The sequence below is a fragment of the Camelus bactrianus genome, chromosome 5 (genome assembly GCF_048773025.1).
Source record: "Camelus bactrianus isolate YW-2024 breed Bactrian camel chromosome 5, ASM4877302v1, whole genome shotgun sequence".
In the NCBI taxonomy this organism is placed as follows: domain Eukaryota; kingdom Metazoa; phylum Chordata; class Mammalia; order Artiodactyla; family Camelidae; genus Camelus; species Camelus bactrianus.
In genome coordinates, this window is record NC_133543.1 from 74,811,103 (window position 1) to 74,829,768 (window position 18,666).

Consider the following 18,666-nt stretch of genomic DNA (forward strand, 5'->3'; position numbering starts at 1 on the left):
GGGCAGGTCTCCTCCCTCGCCCGCCACACCCGCGGGGCATCAAGGGAGCATGGGGGTGGCAGTGCTTAATTGTCAGACTTTCCATTCCCCTGCTTCCTTCTAGGTACCAAGAGGGTGCATTTCTAATGGGGACAGAAAGGGCTTTTCCTCTGCCCCAGTGCCTTTTATGTGGGCAGGACTGATTCACTAAAAAAGCCAAACAAACAACAACAACAACAACAAAATGAAATTACCCATTGGCTCCTAGGGAAAGAAATTAACCAAGAGAGAGAAGAGGAGGCAAAGGAGAAAGTGAGAGAGAAGACAGGGGATGATGTGTCTGATATGCAAAAGTTGAGAAGAATGATTCCAAAGGAACCCAGAGAACTAGATTCAATTCTCAGGAATATCTTCCCTGCACCACAAATACCAGGGATAAAGCCAGGGAGGACAGCATTCTATCAAAATGTGCAGTGCTAAGGTATTTCCAAAAGCAGATTTCCTACAAATGGTGTTTTAAATAGCATCCCGGTCCATCTGCGTGCTTTTAAAATCAGCTTATGCTACAGTATCCCTCTGGCCAGCGCTGCTTAGTCATTGAGCCTGGACGGGGAGGCGATCAGATGAACCTCTTCCTCCTCCCCGAGAACCCACCCCAACCCAGCTGCTGGCCCTCACCTGCCTGGCTGAGCTTGTGCGTCCTGCTAGTTTCTTACTGAGAAGGGCTGGTGGGGAGAGAGGGTGTGCAAAGGAGTGGGCTGGGATGAGGACTCAGCCCACAGTGCTCCCAGCATTCAATGCCAACTCAGGCTTGCCACGTCCATGGGATATCTGGTAACCCTTCCTAAAACAAAAGAGTCACTGAGAAACCAGACCTGGCTTCACATGTCAAGGTGGGGAAGTCTTTCAATTGCTAAGTATCTCACTTTCTTAATCTGTGACATGGAGAACTATGTGTGTAAGTGTGTGTGTGTTTGTCAGAGAGGGAAGGAGAGAGAGACCTGGTAATATCTAGAAGCCATGAGCTCAGATGAATAGTGCCATGTTACTATGGCGATCTTAATTTTAAAAAAGGCACTCCTTTAAAATCTCACATTTCCTGAGTGAAACAGTACCAACATTACAGGTCAAGATTTCCTGGGTCCAAGGTTTCCAGTTGCACCAGCAAGAGCAAGCTGCCCTGACGCAGTGACAGGAGCCAAGGAGACTCTGTTTGGAAAAGACCTTTGGCATCTCCAGGTTTGGCCACCTGTGTCCCATCTGGATAATCCACAACCTGACAGAGCAGGGGGCTGCTGGGACTGAGCAGACCCTTTCCCTCTGTCCCCAGTTTCATTCAGGGAAGGATGAACACTCTCCTTCCAGACCCGAGAGCCAGCCTACAATGAACAGAATTCTCCCCCCACCCAGGGAGGACCATTGGATGTTTCTAATAAGCCTGCCGTACGCTGAGTGTACCTTCCAACCAGTACATACATCACCAGCGCCAGCTGCAGGCCAGTTCACCGCCAGAATGCCACGTGTCTTAAGAGAGCTTAGTGTCAGACATTCATCCATATGTACAACAAAAGCCCCACATCACCCACACGGACACACCTCTGGGAGCCGCAGACGCTGACGGGCCCCAGCCGAGAGAATTCAATGCCTTGCTGCTAAGCATGATGGCCAGTTCAGATCCCCTCCCCAACAAACCGAATTTCTCCTCATTATTTATTGTTCTCTTTCTTCTTTGAGACATTGTGACTCCCTCTCAGGATTTGTGCCCTTTTATTTCCAGATCTTGGTAACTCCTGAACTGCAGTTTCATGTGGTTTTGTGATTGTTAACTCAGCATGTGGAAGGGACTCAGGCCATAAATGCTCAATGAATCCTGTATGGGGAGACGGGGACTGGGAACACATTTTCTCCTTCATTTGCAGTCAGAGAGCACTCTTCGAGCTCTCTTTCTCTCTCTGCTGTGCAAGATGCAACAGCAGTCAGGCTGTCAGAGAAATAGTGTTTTCCAATCACTTTAGCATAAGAAAGAATATTTTCCGGGCCAGCGTCTCCAGTACCTCCATCAATTATTTGAGCCTCACCGGAAACGAACAAGGCCTCCTCTTCCACGTGGAGTGGATTAGCAACTCCTCTTGCCCCACCCCACCCGCCTCGTCCCAGCTGCCTTTGCGAGGATGGGGAATGGGTTTACCTTGTGGTTTTTGCCGTGCCGGTACACCATCCAGTCTTCACCATTCGTGCTGACTTCCAGCTTGTAGGATTTGACATAGTAGCCATTCTGAGTTTCCCTGGAAATTGCTCCCTGCGTTGCAATGGCCGTGAGCATGGTTAGAAAGCGTAGGTCCACCTGAGAAAGAGAGATGGAGAAGTAAGGGGGCCATGACTCCCAACACAGGGCAGCATCTTGCTTTTTCTGCAAAGGACACGATTATAGATAATCCTTAGTTCACAACCCATGTCTGTGATTCACTCACAGGTATTGGTGATCAGGAATCAGTTTGCAGCCACTGGACAGTTAAACTCAACTTATTTTAACACCTACGAGGTTGGACACCTATGAAATTGTAACTTGCTTTTTTTCTCTCTCTTTTTTTCAAATCTGAACAGACAGGATTGAGTTTACCGTAAAGAAGTCATTGACCATCTAGAACTACGACCCCTCTTACTAAACCACAGCCTGCCTTGGACAGTAAAAGCAATGCTGTTTTAAGAGAACAATGGCTAAATCCAATCCACTCCACTCCACTCCGATCCAGCCCAATTCAATCCAATTCACTTACGATGCCCGAGCCGTAGAAGCCTCATCCCACGGCTGTTTCCCCTCCCCTCAGTCCCGCTCTCCATTGTGTATTTAGTTGCTCAGGTCACTGAGGGGTCAAAGGGCATGCAGAGTCTGCCCAAGCAATTAGGCTTATGCACCAAGTCCTGACCTTTTGCCCGATGAGGAGGATATGGCCAACGTTTTGAGGCACCTCCCCTCCCACAACACCAAACCCATTTGGAAATTGCCGGGTGTCATGCCTTTGCTGGCTACAGTGTTTCTTAATGGCAATCTCTGTGTGATCAAAATTTAGCCAGCAATGGTAAAATTTGATTGAGGAAGCATTTATTGCTTACTTAATATGTGCTCAGTGCTACTAAGCATTGGAAGAGGTACGAATTGCTGTCTACGTTAAACAGGTGGAGAGCAATGAGAGGAAGTATATGATTAAGGACCAAAAGTGAGGACTACAACCAATGGAATGCTGATTACAAAGGAGAACTTTCTGGGAGCTTTGCAAGATGAGAAGGACTTTTGGAGAGGCAGAGGAGAGATGGTGACAGATGGCCTTAGAGTTGTGCTGTCAGGACCTCTGTGGGCTCCATGGAAGCCTCTAAGAGGTCTTTCTCCCTCTCCTGTTGTCTGCCCTGCAACGTCCTTCTCCGAGCAGGGGTCACCACTTCGCATCAGAGCTAGGACAGGCTTGTCAGGGGGTCACCAGGCTGTCTGCCGTGTGTCATAACAGCAGTCATTGCTTTAGCATGGGACTAGCAGCTTGCTCTTCCCTGGGGATGAGAGCTGGACCCGTGTGTAGTGCAAGGGAGGATCATTTAACATGAGCTGCAAGTCTTATTCAGAAGCAAAGCAAATAGTCTGAAAAGATGCTGCAGGGCATCAGGACTACTAGAATTTCATTCCTGGTTGTGCCATTTTCCCACGTGTTCCCCTGATAGCTACAGGCAAAACCTTCCCGGCAGGGCTCCCTCCAAACAGCAAAGATCAGAAGAAGCAGCCGTGCTCAGCTAGCAACTCAACCAGCCTGCCCTTAGGAAAACGCCCCCTGAGTCTCTGATGCCTCCCCCTTCCAAGAATGAGCAAGCTCTGGGACTGTTTATCAAAGTTCCTCGGATACCTATGGTGATAGGGCAAACAGCTTCCCGGCCAAACAGCTTCTCCAAGGCCTGGTAATCTTCCCAAGGGCAGGGCCAGTGTCCCGCTTACTCGTCATGTTATCCCAGCACTTCACACAGTGCCTGGCACAGTGTCTTTGTGCCTGGAGCATGGATTTCTTTGGATGGATGGATGAAAGGAGTCCTCAAGTATATTGTATTTATTTCCTTTGTGTCCTTTGTCCACCCTAGTGGAGGAGCTTCCCCCCCCCCCCACCAATACACACACACACACTCTGCACACCCTCTGGTATCTGAGTTAAGTACCTGGAGATACTCCTTGCTGGAATCCAAGTTGGGTGTCCAGCCATTGTCATCACCGTGGAGCCGGCTTTGTTGAGGTGTCCACCTCCCATCAGAGTAGGTAGATGAGGCACTGATCTGTTCATTAGCAATCCGGCCAGACTCCATTCCCAGGGGGACATTGCACTGAAAGTCTAAGGGATGGAGACAGTCAAGGCGGAGTTAGGTCTCTCAACCTCAACACCCGGGGACTCCCAGAATGCTGTTCCCTTCTAGGGATGAGTCCTTGCAGGCACTCCTTCATCTCAAAGACCTAATTATACACTCACAGTTTAAAAACAACTGCGCCAAGTCATAGAGCTTGACAATCCCTCTGGGTCTGAAAGAAACTAACTTTGACCTAAAAGAAATCAGGCTGTGGCTAACTAAGAAGCATCATACAAATTAAAAAGACAATCAAAAGCACAAGAACTGTTAGTGCTGCAGGCTACGAACGCTCACAGATGCCAGATGCACCACTATTGAAATCCAGGTAAACGGGTGATAGACTCGTGGCAATGTGGGTGGGCGGACATGCGGCAGGAAGCCTGCTTTATTAATAAATACCCAGGAGGCACTTTTGCTGCTTTCGTTCTTTCATTCGGCTGTCTCGTGGGTTCTGGCACAGAAGACAGACATCACAAAGCCATAAATACCTGTCTTTGGGAGACCTCTCTGTGAGAACATGCCTGCCCCTCTATAGTCCCCTGCATCACCTGTCTGGGCAAATGGACCCAGAAGTCACCTTCTCTGGCCTTGCGCTGTCAGCTTAATTGCTGTCCTTGCCATGGATCCCACAGACACTGGTCAGTATTTGTGTGTGCATGTGTCAGAGAAGGAAAAGCAATCTTTCTCAGGTATCAAACCTATGCTGTAGCCCTGTGACCGTGCTGGCCATTTGCAGAACGCAGTGCAGCTCACAATACTGTTTTCTTCTCCCTCAATCTTTATGAGTTCTTAAAAAAAAAAAAAAAAAAGCAAAACCCGGAGCAAAACACGTCAGCTTTCCAGGAGGGCAGGCTGCTGCGTCTGTAGGTATGCGTGTGACAAGCGTCTGCGACCATGGCAGGATCCCCCCAGCTCTAATCATCCTTAAAGCGTTCCTTCAGTCCTTCAAGTTATCACTTGGGTTTCTCAGTGACAATGGCAGCACATTTGGAGCACATGTCCAAGAGGAGCTGGTTTAAAGATGTAGCTCCAGGCAAGAGACTGATGGTCTAGATGTCAAGTTTCATGACCACTAGGGTCAGGGTTATACTTTCTATGCTTTGCATGGTGCCTGGCACACAGGCAAGCTCAAAAAACTGTTTATTGAAAGTATGAAATGAAAGTCCAAGCAGTGTACCAAGCTAGTCAGAGAAACTCTAAACAGGGCCAGAGATGTTTAATGTCCAAAAAAAAAAAAAATGTACACAGAAGAGATTTAAAATTGCTCAGTTTTTTGACAGTGGGCCACTGAGGCTTGGAAAGGAAGGAAAATGGCCCTAGACTCAAAAAATGTTAGCACAGGAGGGGACTTTATATGGATAGCCTAACTAACCCCCTTTTCATTCTGAGGCTTGAGATGGTCCTGTGACATTCCGGAATAACTGATTTTTGGAACACAAATGAGCACCCAGATTAACATTTGTTCTGTTTTCATTAATCTCTGCCTCGCAAGAGGATACAGCTCCCATCCCCTGAACTCAGATGCCACTGCATCTGAGAACTCTGTAGAATTCCCATCTCTTTCTCTTGCAGTGGTCAGCCTCTCTTCTCCCTCGCAGCCCTGATGGAAGGACAAGACAGAGTTTCACAACTGGCCAACTCACTCTCTGGCGGCTCCTGGTGGACCAGGTAGTAACGTGCAGAGAAGCCATCCTTAGCCACCGCCATGTCCGTGTGAAAGGTCAGCGAGAGGATCCCGGTTGCGGAACGGAGTTCAGAAGGTGTTTTGGTCCCACAGTACTTGCCAATCAGGGGGCCAACTGGACATGCAGGACAAAGAGAGGTCACAGAAACGGAAATGACAAACTCCATTTGCAATACATTCTCCCTTCCCACAACTGCAAGTCGTTCAGTCGAGCATCCCTCTGTATGCTGTGGCATAAAAGAACAACCAGAGATATGTTTTAAGAACAATGTCTAATATTTTCCTGCACATTAACAAAGTGCTTTCACTGACCTGGCTGCATTCTGTTCTCACAGCCCTGGGCGACGGGCTGGAAAGGTATCATTGTAACGCCTGCTCTACAGAAGAAGAAATTGAGGTTTGGAGAGGTCACATGACTTCCTGGTTCATATGGCTAGGAAATAGCAGAGCCGGGACTCCAATCCAAGTTTCCGGACTAAACCTTATGCTTTTCTCAGGAAATGAAATAGCTTAGCCATCAAGTCTCCCTTACAGTGCAAAATACTTAGAACAACTATAAATGTGAAAGACTGGTTTCCTCGCCAATACTGACTACCCAAGACCTATATTGGCCAAGGTTCCTCTTGGCCTTGGTGGGGGGGAGGTGCGCCTTTTTAACATCTCTGATTATATATATGAAATGATAGTAAAATTATATTTTTTTTACTTATTTATTTATTTTGGCTTTTTAAAAACTGAAGTACAGTCAGTTTACAATGTTGTGTCAGTTTCTGGTGTACAGCATGTTTCAGTGCTTATTTATTTTTTAATTTTTAAATTGTTTTTGCAGGGATAATTAGGGTTATTTATTTATTTTGATGGAGGTACTAGGGATTGAACCCAGGACCTTATGCATGCTAAGCACACTCTCTACCACTGAGCTATACCCTCCCCCCTTGATAATAAAATTATAGTAATAATAATGATAGCAGCTTATTTATACAGATAAGACATGGAGAGGCTAAGTCACTGGCCCAAGGTTGCAGAGCTGCTAACATTAGAGCCAGAATTCAAACCTAGTCAATCCGGCTCTAGAGTCCCCTCTGGGCATAGGGGGTGGTCACTGAGTCACTTTCCAAGGCAATTCTGATGCCTTCGAGCAGAAAAGAACATTACCTATAGGTTTTCTCATGCTCATCCAGGTATCTACCCAGTCTCCTTCTACCCTTCTCCAAGGAAATATCTCCAAGAGAGGAAACTGCCTTTCTGCAATCTCTCTGAAAACATCCTTGGTGAAGGATAAGAAGAGAAAGTCATCAAGGGTCACAGATAACCCCTGAGGAGTTTTAAAGTCTTTGTTCTCTTTTTTTATTGCTCCTAAAGCAATTAACAGGCAAAGGCGAAAACACGGAGAAGTGCCTGGCAAGGGACAGCGCCATCACTCACCATGCGGGATGCCATCCCAGATGTCCAGCCAATCGTATTTGCAGTCTCCCTCTCCCACCTGCAAAGGGTCATGCTCCAGGTCAAAGGTCAGGAACTGCAGGATGATCTCCATCTTGGGTTTGGCCAGGATGGTGAAGGTGCAGTCCAGGTTGTGTGGGTACTTCTCGGGAAACCCCGGGGACTCGATGGTCCCGTTGGGGCCTGTGAAGTTCTTTGAACAATCTTCCGAGCCTGTATATAAAAGACAGCCTGTATATAAGACAGAGGAAGAAGATGCCCTTCTCCGCTGCCTCTGTCGCATGGGTTATTTAAATATTTGGGCCCAAATCTCCCTGCTCACGAAGTTTTTGTTTCCACTGGAGTGGCCCTTGAAGCAACATACTTTTCACATCCACATTTCAAGCCCTTAAGCCAGATCATCTTTAGGAGAGAAATTAGGGGAGGCCAGTGGGCTTGCTCTACATATAAGAGTAAGAGCAGCAATTGAGGGTTTGGGGGGGGCGGTGTAGAAAGAAGCGTGTGTGAGATACAGAGAGAGGGAGAGGGAGAGAGAGACTGATTCTCTTGAAAAGAGGAACAGAGTCCTCTTTCTCAATTACTCAGCTGCTTGCTCCAGAAATGTAAGTTATTTCAATCCTTAAGGAAGGCTTGCTGATTGCCAGCAGGGAAAACAATGTCACCCCTTATTTATTGCTGACCTCAACACTAGCCCCTATTGTACCAGAGCCAACTCAGTGCCCCCGTCTCCCTCCAAGATCCAAGGTGCCTCAGGGGAGGGGCAAAGGCGAGCTCGGGTCTCATTCATGTCCTGACTATATTAAAACGAGCAGCTCTGTAGTGGCCAGACAATTAACAATTGAGGTTTGTAGCTGGTGGATCACAGCAGGGTTTGGGGATGTTAAAGGCCGCTCCAGCAGCAAGTTTGGAAAAATGTGGCAGTGCATTGACATGTGGAAGACTTCTGGTTCCTTTGCGGGGGGGGGGGGGGGCAGGGGAGCGGGTGGCCTTGTTTCTCTCCTCAGCTCTTGTGTCCGCTTTCTTGGGGCTCACGGAGGCACCTTATTAAATGCTGCACACATTCGCCTCCTGGTGCAGGGTTGGACCACAGAGGGAACTCGTAAAAGGATTACAGCCAGCACATCTCCTAATGCCTCTAGGTGGAATCACACTGAAAGGACCCCCATGTGCTGTAACCCAGCTACCACTTGCCAGGGAGGGCCCTGGGACAGTCCTGCAGCCCAGACCACGGGCCCAAGAAGCTCCACAGAGTCAGAAGTTTCTCGAGTTAACACGATGAACGTAAAAGCTGCACAATTATAACTGATTGCACGATATGGTCTGATTTTAAAATTTGGAAAGGGAGCAGGATTTATAATAGGCCCTCCAAGCATGAAGCAGAAAACAGAAATACTAGATAAACCAGGTGTTTACTGGCAGGAAGTGTCCTCTGGGGATCCCACTGAAATATAACTATGTGATGTCAATACACTGATCTTCGCCCGCAGCGATGTCTTTATCCGCGGCTCCTGCAGCCGCCCCTCTGTGAGTCTCTTTATTGATGACGGCTTTCTGGAAAGCAGCAAAGGTCTGACTTCGAAAAGGTGCCATGCAAATAAGCGGGGGAGGGGGACTGCAACTTTCTTTAGCATCAGACGGGAAGTGCCAATATCCCTGCCCACCGGGTAGGCCATCACCTCGCCACCACCCTTCGCCCCAGCACTGTGCCTTGGCCAGGTGGGAACCCGGGACCCCTGGGATGAGAGCTAATCTTTTCAGAATTCTTTGGAGGCTCTCTAATGCTGAATCCCAGAGGCGCTGCACTGCATCATGGGGGCAGGGCGGTCCAGGGGCAGCCAGGCCCGGAGGAGGAGTGGAGACGACCCCTCCCCCGAGTTTGTTTACCACGGAGCCACCAGTTTTGTTTACCGTCAGGACTCCAGCTCCTGAGGGCCTCCTCAGTGATCCAGGATGAGGCCCTTTAGCAAAGCCAAGCCAGCTGGCAGGTCTTCAGGGGGCCGGGAGGAATTTTGAAAAGGTTAGTGTTTATAGCTGCTGGGCCACTTCGCCAGAGGAAATTAACTCTATTCACAAGTTGCTTCCAGAGCTAGAGGAGGCATCCGACATCCCCTCCTAGAGTTGGCTCTATTGTCATTCTCTCCCAAGGCGAGGGGAATCCCCACCCCCTCGGAGCAGGGAATTTATAGCGGAATCTTTCTTTAGTCCCTCTCATCCGTGGGGGGACAGGTGCTTCCACAAAGGACACTTTGAAAGCCCAAGAGAGGCCTGGAAAATGTGAAATTCTGAAGTACCCACAGTTTCCAAGGTTCTGTGGTTCTGGAATTGACTGGAGAGAATTTTTCAATTGGACGTCCTTAAAGGTAAAAAGGAGAAAAAAGTGTGTAACTATTTCTGATAAATGGCTAAACATGGGTGTATCTTGTGGCTTATTTTGAATCAGATAGAAAAACAGTTTGATCCTTTTTATGCAGAAAAATCAAGCCCGTCCATTACAATCACACTTCCGTCTCTAATTGTACCATCTCATTCTTTGGACAGTGTCACAAAGCAGTCAGCTGAGTATCAAACGTGGAGAAGAGATCTCAGAAAAGGGTGGCCAAGCCTGGGACAAGAGCGGAGTCTTGCAGATATCTACCTAATCCAAGATGCTTTTCTGCAATGTGTTAAAAGGATTAAAGGTTAAAAAAATTAGCTCAGTCAACAAATACTCGAGTTAGTGCAACACTGAGATTGCCCATAGAAGCTGGGGGATTTCAGCCGCAGTGAATGATTTCATACCAAAGGACTCTGGTATGAAAAATGCCCACTCTGTGGTTTTCCACTGTAAATTTTACACCAACTCCACAAGCGGAAGAAGAATCTGCATGCATAAGGCTATTGAAAACATGGTAGATTTATCCCGAGTTGAGCTGTGTCTGACCACAAAAGGTGAATCCAGTCCTTCAATATGGGAAGTGAGAGTAGGGGGCCCTGCAGAGTTTCTCCATCTGTAAATGACCCCAGAGATTTCTGTTTCCAAAATGTCACTGGGCACCAGGAAAGAAAACTTGATCTGGAAACTTGGTCCAAAGACAATCAGAAAACAAACACACATACCAAATCCCCACATTTTTCAGTGATTCAGTTTCCAATGTTACTTTAAAAATTATTTTTAAATTCCTTTCTCTGTTCTGCTCATGATTTGGTGATTTGAGATTACTTAAGTCAGCGAGTTGTTTGGTTTGCCCTTTTAAATGTGGACAGTCTGGTCATACATAAAGTCTTTTATAAACCACTTCACTCAGGGCAGACGTGAACCTCCCTCTCCAGCCACTTGCCCCCATCTGTACCGAATTGTGGGTTTATTTCTGATGGTATAATCATGCAGCAGAGCCCTGCCTGGGCGATGTGCTGTCGAAGGCTTCCAGAGCCCTCTGTACGGTTGCAGATCTGCATTTACAGTTCCCCCTTCTTTCTCTTTATGAATCTGACTAGCAAACATAGCTGTGTTTGTTTGCATTTCTTCAGCATGCTCATGTGTCTCTTTAATGTTCTGTGGATGATGTAACTTTGTGTATTTTTCTCTTAGGACTCCACCAGTAGAGATGCGGGTGTGGGACATGGCACCAGGAAGAAGGCTCATTTCCCTAAATACCTTTGTTTTGAATTCTGCCCACGTGTGTCTATGCTTTACTGAGGGGTGACTTTCATGTGAGAGTTGCTCTTTCTAAGGGGCATAATGGCAGGTGTGAATGGCGGCTCCGAGGCCACTAGGCTCTCCCTTTCTTACGTTCCCCAGAAGAAGGGCTGTTGCTGACGGAGCTGTGCTTATCTCCTACTGCAGGAATCTCTTTCTTCCTTGTAGGTAATCCCAGTCCTTAACGTAGACTGCCCCACTTCTCCGTGCCCACACCACCTTCCCTGGCTGGCTCTGTTGTTCCTAGGCAGTCCACAGACTTGCTGCCTTATTCAAAATCCTCCATCAGCTTCTCCTCAAAACAGCAATGCTGAGTGATGATATCCTCTTCTGTGTTTTATCTTTTAATATCGACTCTTCAAATCTGCCTGATGGATAGAGTTAACAACCACTTTTTTTGATGTCGACTTCTGGAAAATGTAGCATCATCTTCTGTGAAATACTAAATTGGGAAGCATGAAACAGAGATGAGTTTGAATGGTCCTGTTCACCCCTGTTCTGACTTCCAGTGGTCAGCTCAGCGGAAGACCTTGATTGGAGCAATTCTCCCCTCGTGGTCAGCAGAGTGGAGCCGAGTGGCGGCTTCAGCACTGGGGACCTTGCTGTCTAGCAGACTTCCCAGATCCCCCACTGGCCAAGCCACTTGGTTGCTTCCTGAGTTTCATAACCATAGCATGTTCATCGTGCTTCACACTTACGTGTTCTGCCTCATCTTAGAGTTTTCCTTTCAACTGACATATCTACTTACACATATTCATCCAACAGCATCTGCTGTGCATCCGTTATGTGCTGCGGGTTTGCACACCTATCTTCCCCACCAGAAAAGGGCAAGCACCCTGTCTTATTCCCTTCTCTCTTCTCCCCACCGCGCCCCACCGGAGGATGGTACGATGAGTGGTCCATCAGTGCTGGGGGCTGTAACAAGTCTGAATCTTGCACAGGACTCGAGGGAGGGTGGATCAGGCCATTCAAGAGCCTCACACTTGCCCTGAGCCACTGGACACACAGATTGTCAGTCCCTGTGACCTTCTGTCGTCAGGAGCATGACCCATGGCAGGTGGACCTTCCTGGGACTTGTGCCCTGGGATGGTCCTGGCTCCTGCCCTGGTCCCACCCTTTCATTGGATTCTGCGATCTGGTTCTCAGGCAGACAAACTGGGCAAATATTTAGACAGAGTGAATATAAAAAGCGCTTTCAGCAGCAACCACTTCCTTTCAAGAATTGTTTGGCGAAAAAGAAAATATATATGAATAGTTCCCCTCACGCTGAACTCAAGAGGCGCCGGACTTGGGCCTCTTGACGACAAGGCTGACAGCCTCCCCTTTCAGCAGACTCCGCCCACGAGTTGTAAAACTTAGGCTGCCAGAGAGGGAGACACACTCGTAGACTGTAGATGGGGCGAGAGCCCCTGAGGTGGGGGGACGGGCGGCGGGTGAGGGGAGAACTGGAGGATAAGCTTCACTTGGCCTCAAGATCATGAGCTCACATATTGAAGGGAAGGGCAGACTGCTTGGAGTGATTTAGTGGAGATGCTGAAGCAGCGTCTTGTGAATGAAAGTTGTCTCTACCCAGTTATGGATACTCAGCACTGGCCCATATTCTCAAGGTCTAAAGTAGTCTAAGGCGGACCTACTGGAAAGCAAGCAGCCAACTTAAAAGAAATGTAACGTTCTCTGCCTCTTTTCCTGCTCTCTTTTCCAGGGTGTCAATTTCATCGGCTTTAGGAAGGGGATTCAATGGGTAGTCACGGCACAGAGGATCAGCAAGGGGAATTTCCAGGAGCTGTATCTGAATATAAAAGCTACTACATGACCCCACTGGTGGTGGTGGGATGGGGGTGAGGGTCATAGTAAGATTTTTAGAGACTCCAGCACTGAACAGATTATGTCCTTCTGCCCCATGTAATTCCAAAGGCTATATTAAACCATGAAGTAATTAGGAGGAAGCGCAACCAAGTTTTGTTTTTACCATGAAGATTACTGTGATTTTTTTTAAATACACACAAAAGTCAAATTCTTTCCAAAGGGTTTTTCTATTTAATAGGTGCCCCTACTCTTTTGCTGCCACAAACACTCAAGCATTAACCCAGCAACTTGCCCTCTTATGTTGGCTGGTAACCTAAACTGGGTTCATCTCAGGCTGTCTCCAATTTCACTTGAACCCCTCTTTCCTCCCTCAACTTGCTTATCGGGTTGGATAAAACTAGAACCCTTACCACCTGTGTCCACCCACTGGGCTCCATTTGTGGGCACATAACTATGACGCAGGTCCCTCCTACAGTGCCCCACGGCCAGACACGGAGTCCCATCTTCTCTCCCCCCATGACCACACTGACCTGTCTTGAATATCTCATAGCGCAGGGAGAAGCCTGCCCCCTGCCGGGCGTAGTCGGAGGTGAACTTGATGTAGAGGACAGAGCCGGAGGAGATAATAGTGGGTGGGGCGATGTTCCCACAGTGCTTTCCCAGGAGGTCTGCGGATTCGCTGTCCCCATCCCGAATCTCAATGAAGTCATACCTAGGTGGGGATGGCACAGAGGAGCACGTATGAGAAAAGGTCGCTTTCAGGAGATGAAAAGGACTAGTGTCTCCCTCCAGCTCAGGTGCTCTCCACTCACTTCTAGACATTCAGGTGTTCCAGATGGATAAACAAAGGGCACTTACATGTGCTTTTGGAGACTGGCAAACATAGATATAGGAAGTTGCATTGCTTTATGAAAACCACAGAGAATGAGCACCCCAGTGGATGGCTAGATTTTAAGGCCTTATCTCTTGCACGTGTAAGAGCAGTAGCGTCATTCTATCAAATGTCTCAAAACAAACATTTTCTTTTCTTTGTTCGGTGGCACATGTTTATTTCCATTATGAGTTCTCTGAATCTTAGTCTTTTTTTTCTTAGCTCTGTGTCTCTGCAAGTCACTTAACTCCTTTGAGCATCAGTTTCTTCATCTGTAAGATGAGGATAAAAATAGCCACTGAGGTAGGTTGGGATGGAGATGGAATGAAAAAACATAGGGCAGATGCTAGGCACGGAGTCAGGCACACGGGGGATGTTTCAGAGACACTTATTTTCCTGATCCCCCCCCCCCATGTCTCAGGTTTCTCCTGGGTCATCCTCTTTTCTCTTCCCTTTAACTGTTAGTGACAAAGCTTCCTCAACTGTGAGCCACCTCCTTCCTGGATATGACTCTGCAAAGTTCACATCAGCAGTGACTAGTCAACAACACATTTTTAAAAGGAATCAGCACCATATTAGATAAGGCAATAAAAACCTTTCTCCAAAAGCAGGGGGTGACTCCCTGGGGATCCCGCATCTATAAGCACATAACTATTAGCCTCAGCATGAGGCAGAGCGGGCTGCCTTCCCTGGGCTGAGGCCGGAGCTCCTTTCAGACTGCGTCAAACTGGCCTGGGTGGGGGATGACTCTTCAAAGACAGCCTTGGCTAGGTTCACGGGACGACGCACACACTGTGCCATTTTATCTGTACGGATGCACATATTTGGCCTCTGACAATCTTCACCGTCCTCAGTCTGTGCTCCTTCTCTGGGCTCCCAGGGAATACTCCTGTCACAACTGTTAAGGTGGAAAATTTCTTCCCCACCAGATCCCTCAAACTGCTGGCCCCTGTACCATTATTTACTGAAAACCATCCATCTCCCTCTCCCTCCGTTTGTTTACTTTGCATCAGCCTGTTAAAACAACCTGTACAAAATTGCTTCCTTTTGGGTAAAGAGAGGGACTAGAAAGGCTACCCTCCCTGGGATGCGCCTGCCACCTCCCACCACACACACAGGGTCTGGGGCAGCTGGCGGGCTGCAGAAGTGGCTGTTGGAGCCCGAGTGGCTTGAGGCTCCGGGAGCCATATTTCAGATCACTAAACCACTTCCAAATAAATAGGTCTGCGAAGGAAGTCTAAGGAGTGAACCAGGATTCGTTCATTCTTAGGCCCCAGAGGGCTGGGCTCCTATAGGCCAAAGAATCACAGGAGGTGGTTAGAGTCTGGAGAAGACGAGATGGCCGCATCTCCCTCCGGAGCTCTTGAGAGATGACCACAGATTGAGAAAGGCCATGGGGGTGGGGGAATCTGTTGAGGTCTGTGATTTCAGTGTAGGAGATGGTGCTGACTTTGGAAACAGTCACTTCTAAAATAACAGTGAAGAGACACTGAATTTGTTCCCTAAGGAAATTCCCCTAAATCTTCTGGAAAACCCCTTCTTGTTATTTCCACACTGAGGTAAGCCCTGATGGACAGTCATTCTCAGCTGAGTAATGGTGATGCCTTACCCATGTGCACAATGGTTGAGAAGCACCTGTATTCATGGAGCAGACGTTCCCCGGCTCACCAGGCCTGGTATCAGCATCCCCTACCCCTATCCCAGAAGCAGACAGAACTCAGCTCAGATTTATTAGCTGGGTGCCCTCAGGCAAGTTATTCAATCTTTCAGAAATTGGAAAAATAAGAGCAAAGCAGGGCTAGTCAAACCTTTCTTCTAGGGTTTTTGTGAAATGTAGATGACCAACATAATCTATATAAAGTGTCCCAGCTCACAGCCTGGCAGTTAGCGTGTGCTTCACGAGCGTTCACTGTGGCCTGTATTCTCACACCCATTTCAGAGGTGAAGAGGCTGCACACTAGAGCAGAAACGACCTTCGCTAAGAGATAGAGTGAGCGAGTAGAGGTTCAGTGTAAGAGAGAATGCGTATCTGTTCAATTATTTTGGAAGGCATTTTGGCAAAAATGTCACAAAAGTTAATATGTTAGGTACATATTAACACTTTACTCCAGCAAGGGTACCTACTCTTTAATCCGGCAATTCCACTGCTAGGAATTTTTCCTAGGAAAGTAATCAGACAATTGTGCAAAGATGTATATGGATCTGTGTGTGTGTGTGTGTGTGTGGGTGTGAGTGTGTGTAGTGAAAAGATGCTTTGTTTATAAACAGCATCATGTCTAAATGTCCAACAACAGCAGTGGGTAAGTCAATTTGGGATATTTATAAAATGGAATACTCCACTGCTCTAGTAACTGGTGCTGTAACTCTAGTTTTCTTTTTGCCTTTAAGGAAAAATGTCCATGCTATTTATTAAGTTGAAAAAAGTAGATGTTTTAAAAAGCATGCTTTAAAATATATACATATTCCTTGCATATACATACAGAAAAAGTCTGAAAGACGATACACTAAAATATTAACAGTGGTGAGATATGTGGATGGTGGGCTAATTGGTAATTTTTACTTCCTTCTTTGTTCTCGCCCATTATCTGAATTGCTCACCATGAGCCTGCATTTCTTTAAAGTATATAAAATGAAGACATTTCCCTTCAGAATTTTGTCAAAGTAGAAGAGCTGAGGAAAATAATCCAGCTCTCATAATTTTGCAGATGAAAGATACCATCACCATCATCATCATCATGACCACAATCATCAGCCATCTCACAGAAGCACAGTGAGGGCTAAATAAAGCGCATCAGAGCACCTGGAACAGTGCCGGGGCCATCGCCCACACTCAATAAATGCTTGAAAAGCATTGTTTTAAAGACCACTAGATAGCTCCAGCCTTCGTGTTGCCAATTTCTACAGGAAGGACAAAGCGGGGCCCTGACATCCCACTGGCTTGTTCGTCAGACGTGGAGGGTTTTACCTGGCTGCCTAATCACCCACAGAGTAATTAAGGGAATTAACAGAATCAGCCACGAAGCAAGGCAACCCAGCCTATGTCAGAGCTATAAACTTTCTCCGATGTCCTCAACGCGGATACCACCCAAATCCTCTCGAGTAATGTGGCCAGCTACAAATACATCCTTACACATCTACACACACAGCTAATGAAGGGAATGTACGTTCGGAAAAGGTTTGTATCAATCAATCAATCATACATTTTCTCTCCGAGCTTGCTATTTAAAGGACTCCACTGGTGAATACTTTTGTGAAGCCAATAATCAGCCCTGACTTGAATTTCTTAGGAAAACTGGATTTTCCTAACAGGTTTGCTTGAAGAGAAAGCGACCCAGGGTGACAATTTGGTGGCTAAAATCCCCCTTCCCTTCAGGATCTGGGTTCTCCCCATGGACAAGCCCCAGTTAACCACCAGGTCCTCCGGCTGGGCTTTTTGTATAAAGGGCACACGCCAAATGACATGCTGACTCCACAGAGAATGTCTCATTTACCTCCTGTGTGACTGACTCATTTGGGGAAATTTTTTTATTATTAGGGATTTGCTACAGCTGGAGTCGATCTCCTTAGAAATTTCCGTGTTGTCAGGTTCATTTGTGTAGAGCTAGCAGAGGCTTAGGAATAAACATGGCCTTGCATCTAGCATCCAATATCTAGCATTTGTTTGGTAGAGGAGTCTGGGGTACAGCCTCAGAGCTCACCCCAGCGACAGTCAAGGAGGATAACTCGAAAAGCCATCCCTCTTACTCATTTTCCGGAAGGAAACATAAACCAGCTAACAGACGTATTAACTATTGTGTTTGCATTTCATTATTCCTAATCTCCCTCAGATGAAAAAATTCCTTTCAAAGCTTTAACACTACCTTTTCTTATTTTATTTATTTATTTACTTTCCGAAGCTGAAGTCGCCATCTCTACCCCAGTTCTTTTTTTTTTTTTTTCCTTTCTACAATGGTGCCTTTTTACTTTTCTCCTGATAGACTCCAACATCTGCATGTGGAACATTTGTCTAGAGAACACTTTCTGTACTTTCTCGCCTTCAAAGTCTTAATTTCTCTCCCCAAACCCTCGTTTAGGGGCATGGGAATCTTGACGGTGGAATTAATTCTAAGAGTCGGCAGGAGAGGTATGAAAAACAAGTCTCATCTCTTCTCACCACTAGACAAACGTGAAAAGAGGCTTTCTACTTTCCATAACTGCATCCAAGCTTGACGCTGCCCCGCAAGGCCACCAGAGGCTGGTTAGCCAGCCGAGCCTGCACTGGAAGATTCACCACGTGGAGGCCCTTCTCCCACGGCCGGTGACGTCTAACCCCTTCCAGAGTCCACCTTTAGGGACGCCACTTAGAACTGCTCGTGAGGGGATTTCTATCTCCTAGGGAGAGTACGTACTTGGCTGCTCTGAGGAAGAATGCTGTGCCCATTCTATGGGATTTGTCTAGAACGTCCAAGCACCTGTGCTGCCCAAGTCCTGAAGCCACAACCTTTGCCAACCCGGCAATGCCTCTTTTCACGCTCCTTGCATCATAAAATGTTTAAGCCATCACATTTTATACGTGGCAAGCTCTTTCCAGCCCCTGGGCCTTTGCACTTGCTCTTCCCTCTGCCTGCAACACATTGTTAGCTTTTGCTATGGCTGGGACCTTCTTATGCTTGTAAGTGCAAATGTCACCTCCTCGGAGAAGCCTGCCCTGAGCCCCCTACTTCAGTTAGCATTCCCTTATTCTCTACCTCACCACCCTCTCATCGCCTGTCTAGCTATTACCACAATCTGTAAAGGGCTTGTCAATAAACCTGATTATTTGTTTAGGATCTCTGTCCTGCACTAGACAGT

At 47.2% G+C, this 18,666-nt stretch overlaps 1 protein-coding gene across 4 annotated transcripts in view; it reads right to left on the reverse strand.

Annotated features, from left to right (window-relative positions):
• The window catches only part of NRP2 (neuropilin 2), a 111,472-nt gene that overhangs the window by 64,312 nt on the left and 28,494 nt on the right, over positions 1-18,666 (reverse strand). For all 4 annotated transcript variants that reach the window (XM_045520517.2, XM_010960122.3, XM_010960123.3 and 1 more), the window contains exons 3-7: positions 13,496-13,677; positions 7,466-7,696; positions 6,000-6,155; positions 4,174-4,343; positions 2,168-2,323 (exon numbers count right to left, since the gene is read on the reverse strand). In XM_045520517.2, coding sequence (XP_045376473.1) covers positions 2,168-2,323; positions 4,174-4,343; positions 6,000-6,155; positions 7,466-7,696; positions 13,496-13,677 — 895 coding nt within the window. The remainder of the gene's footprint in view (positions 1-2,167; positions 2,324-4,173; positions 4,344-5,999; positions 6,156-7,465; positions 7,697-13,495; positions 13,678-18,666) is intronic.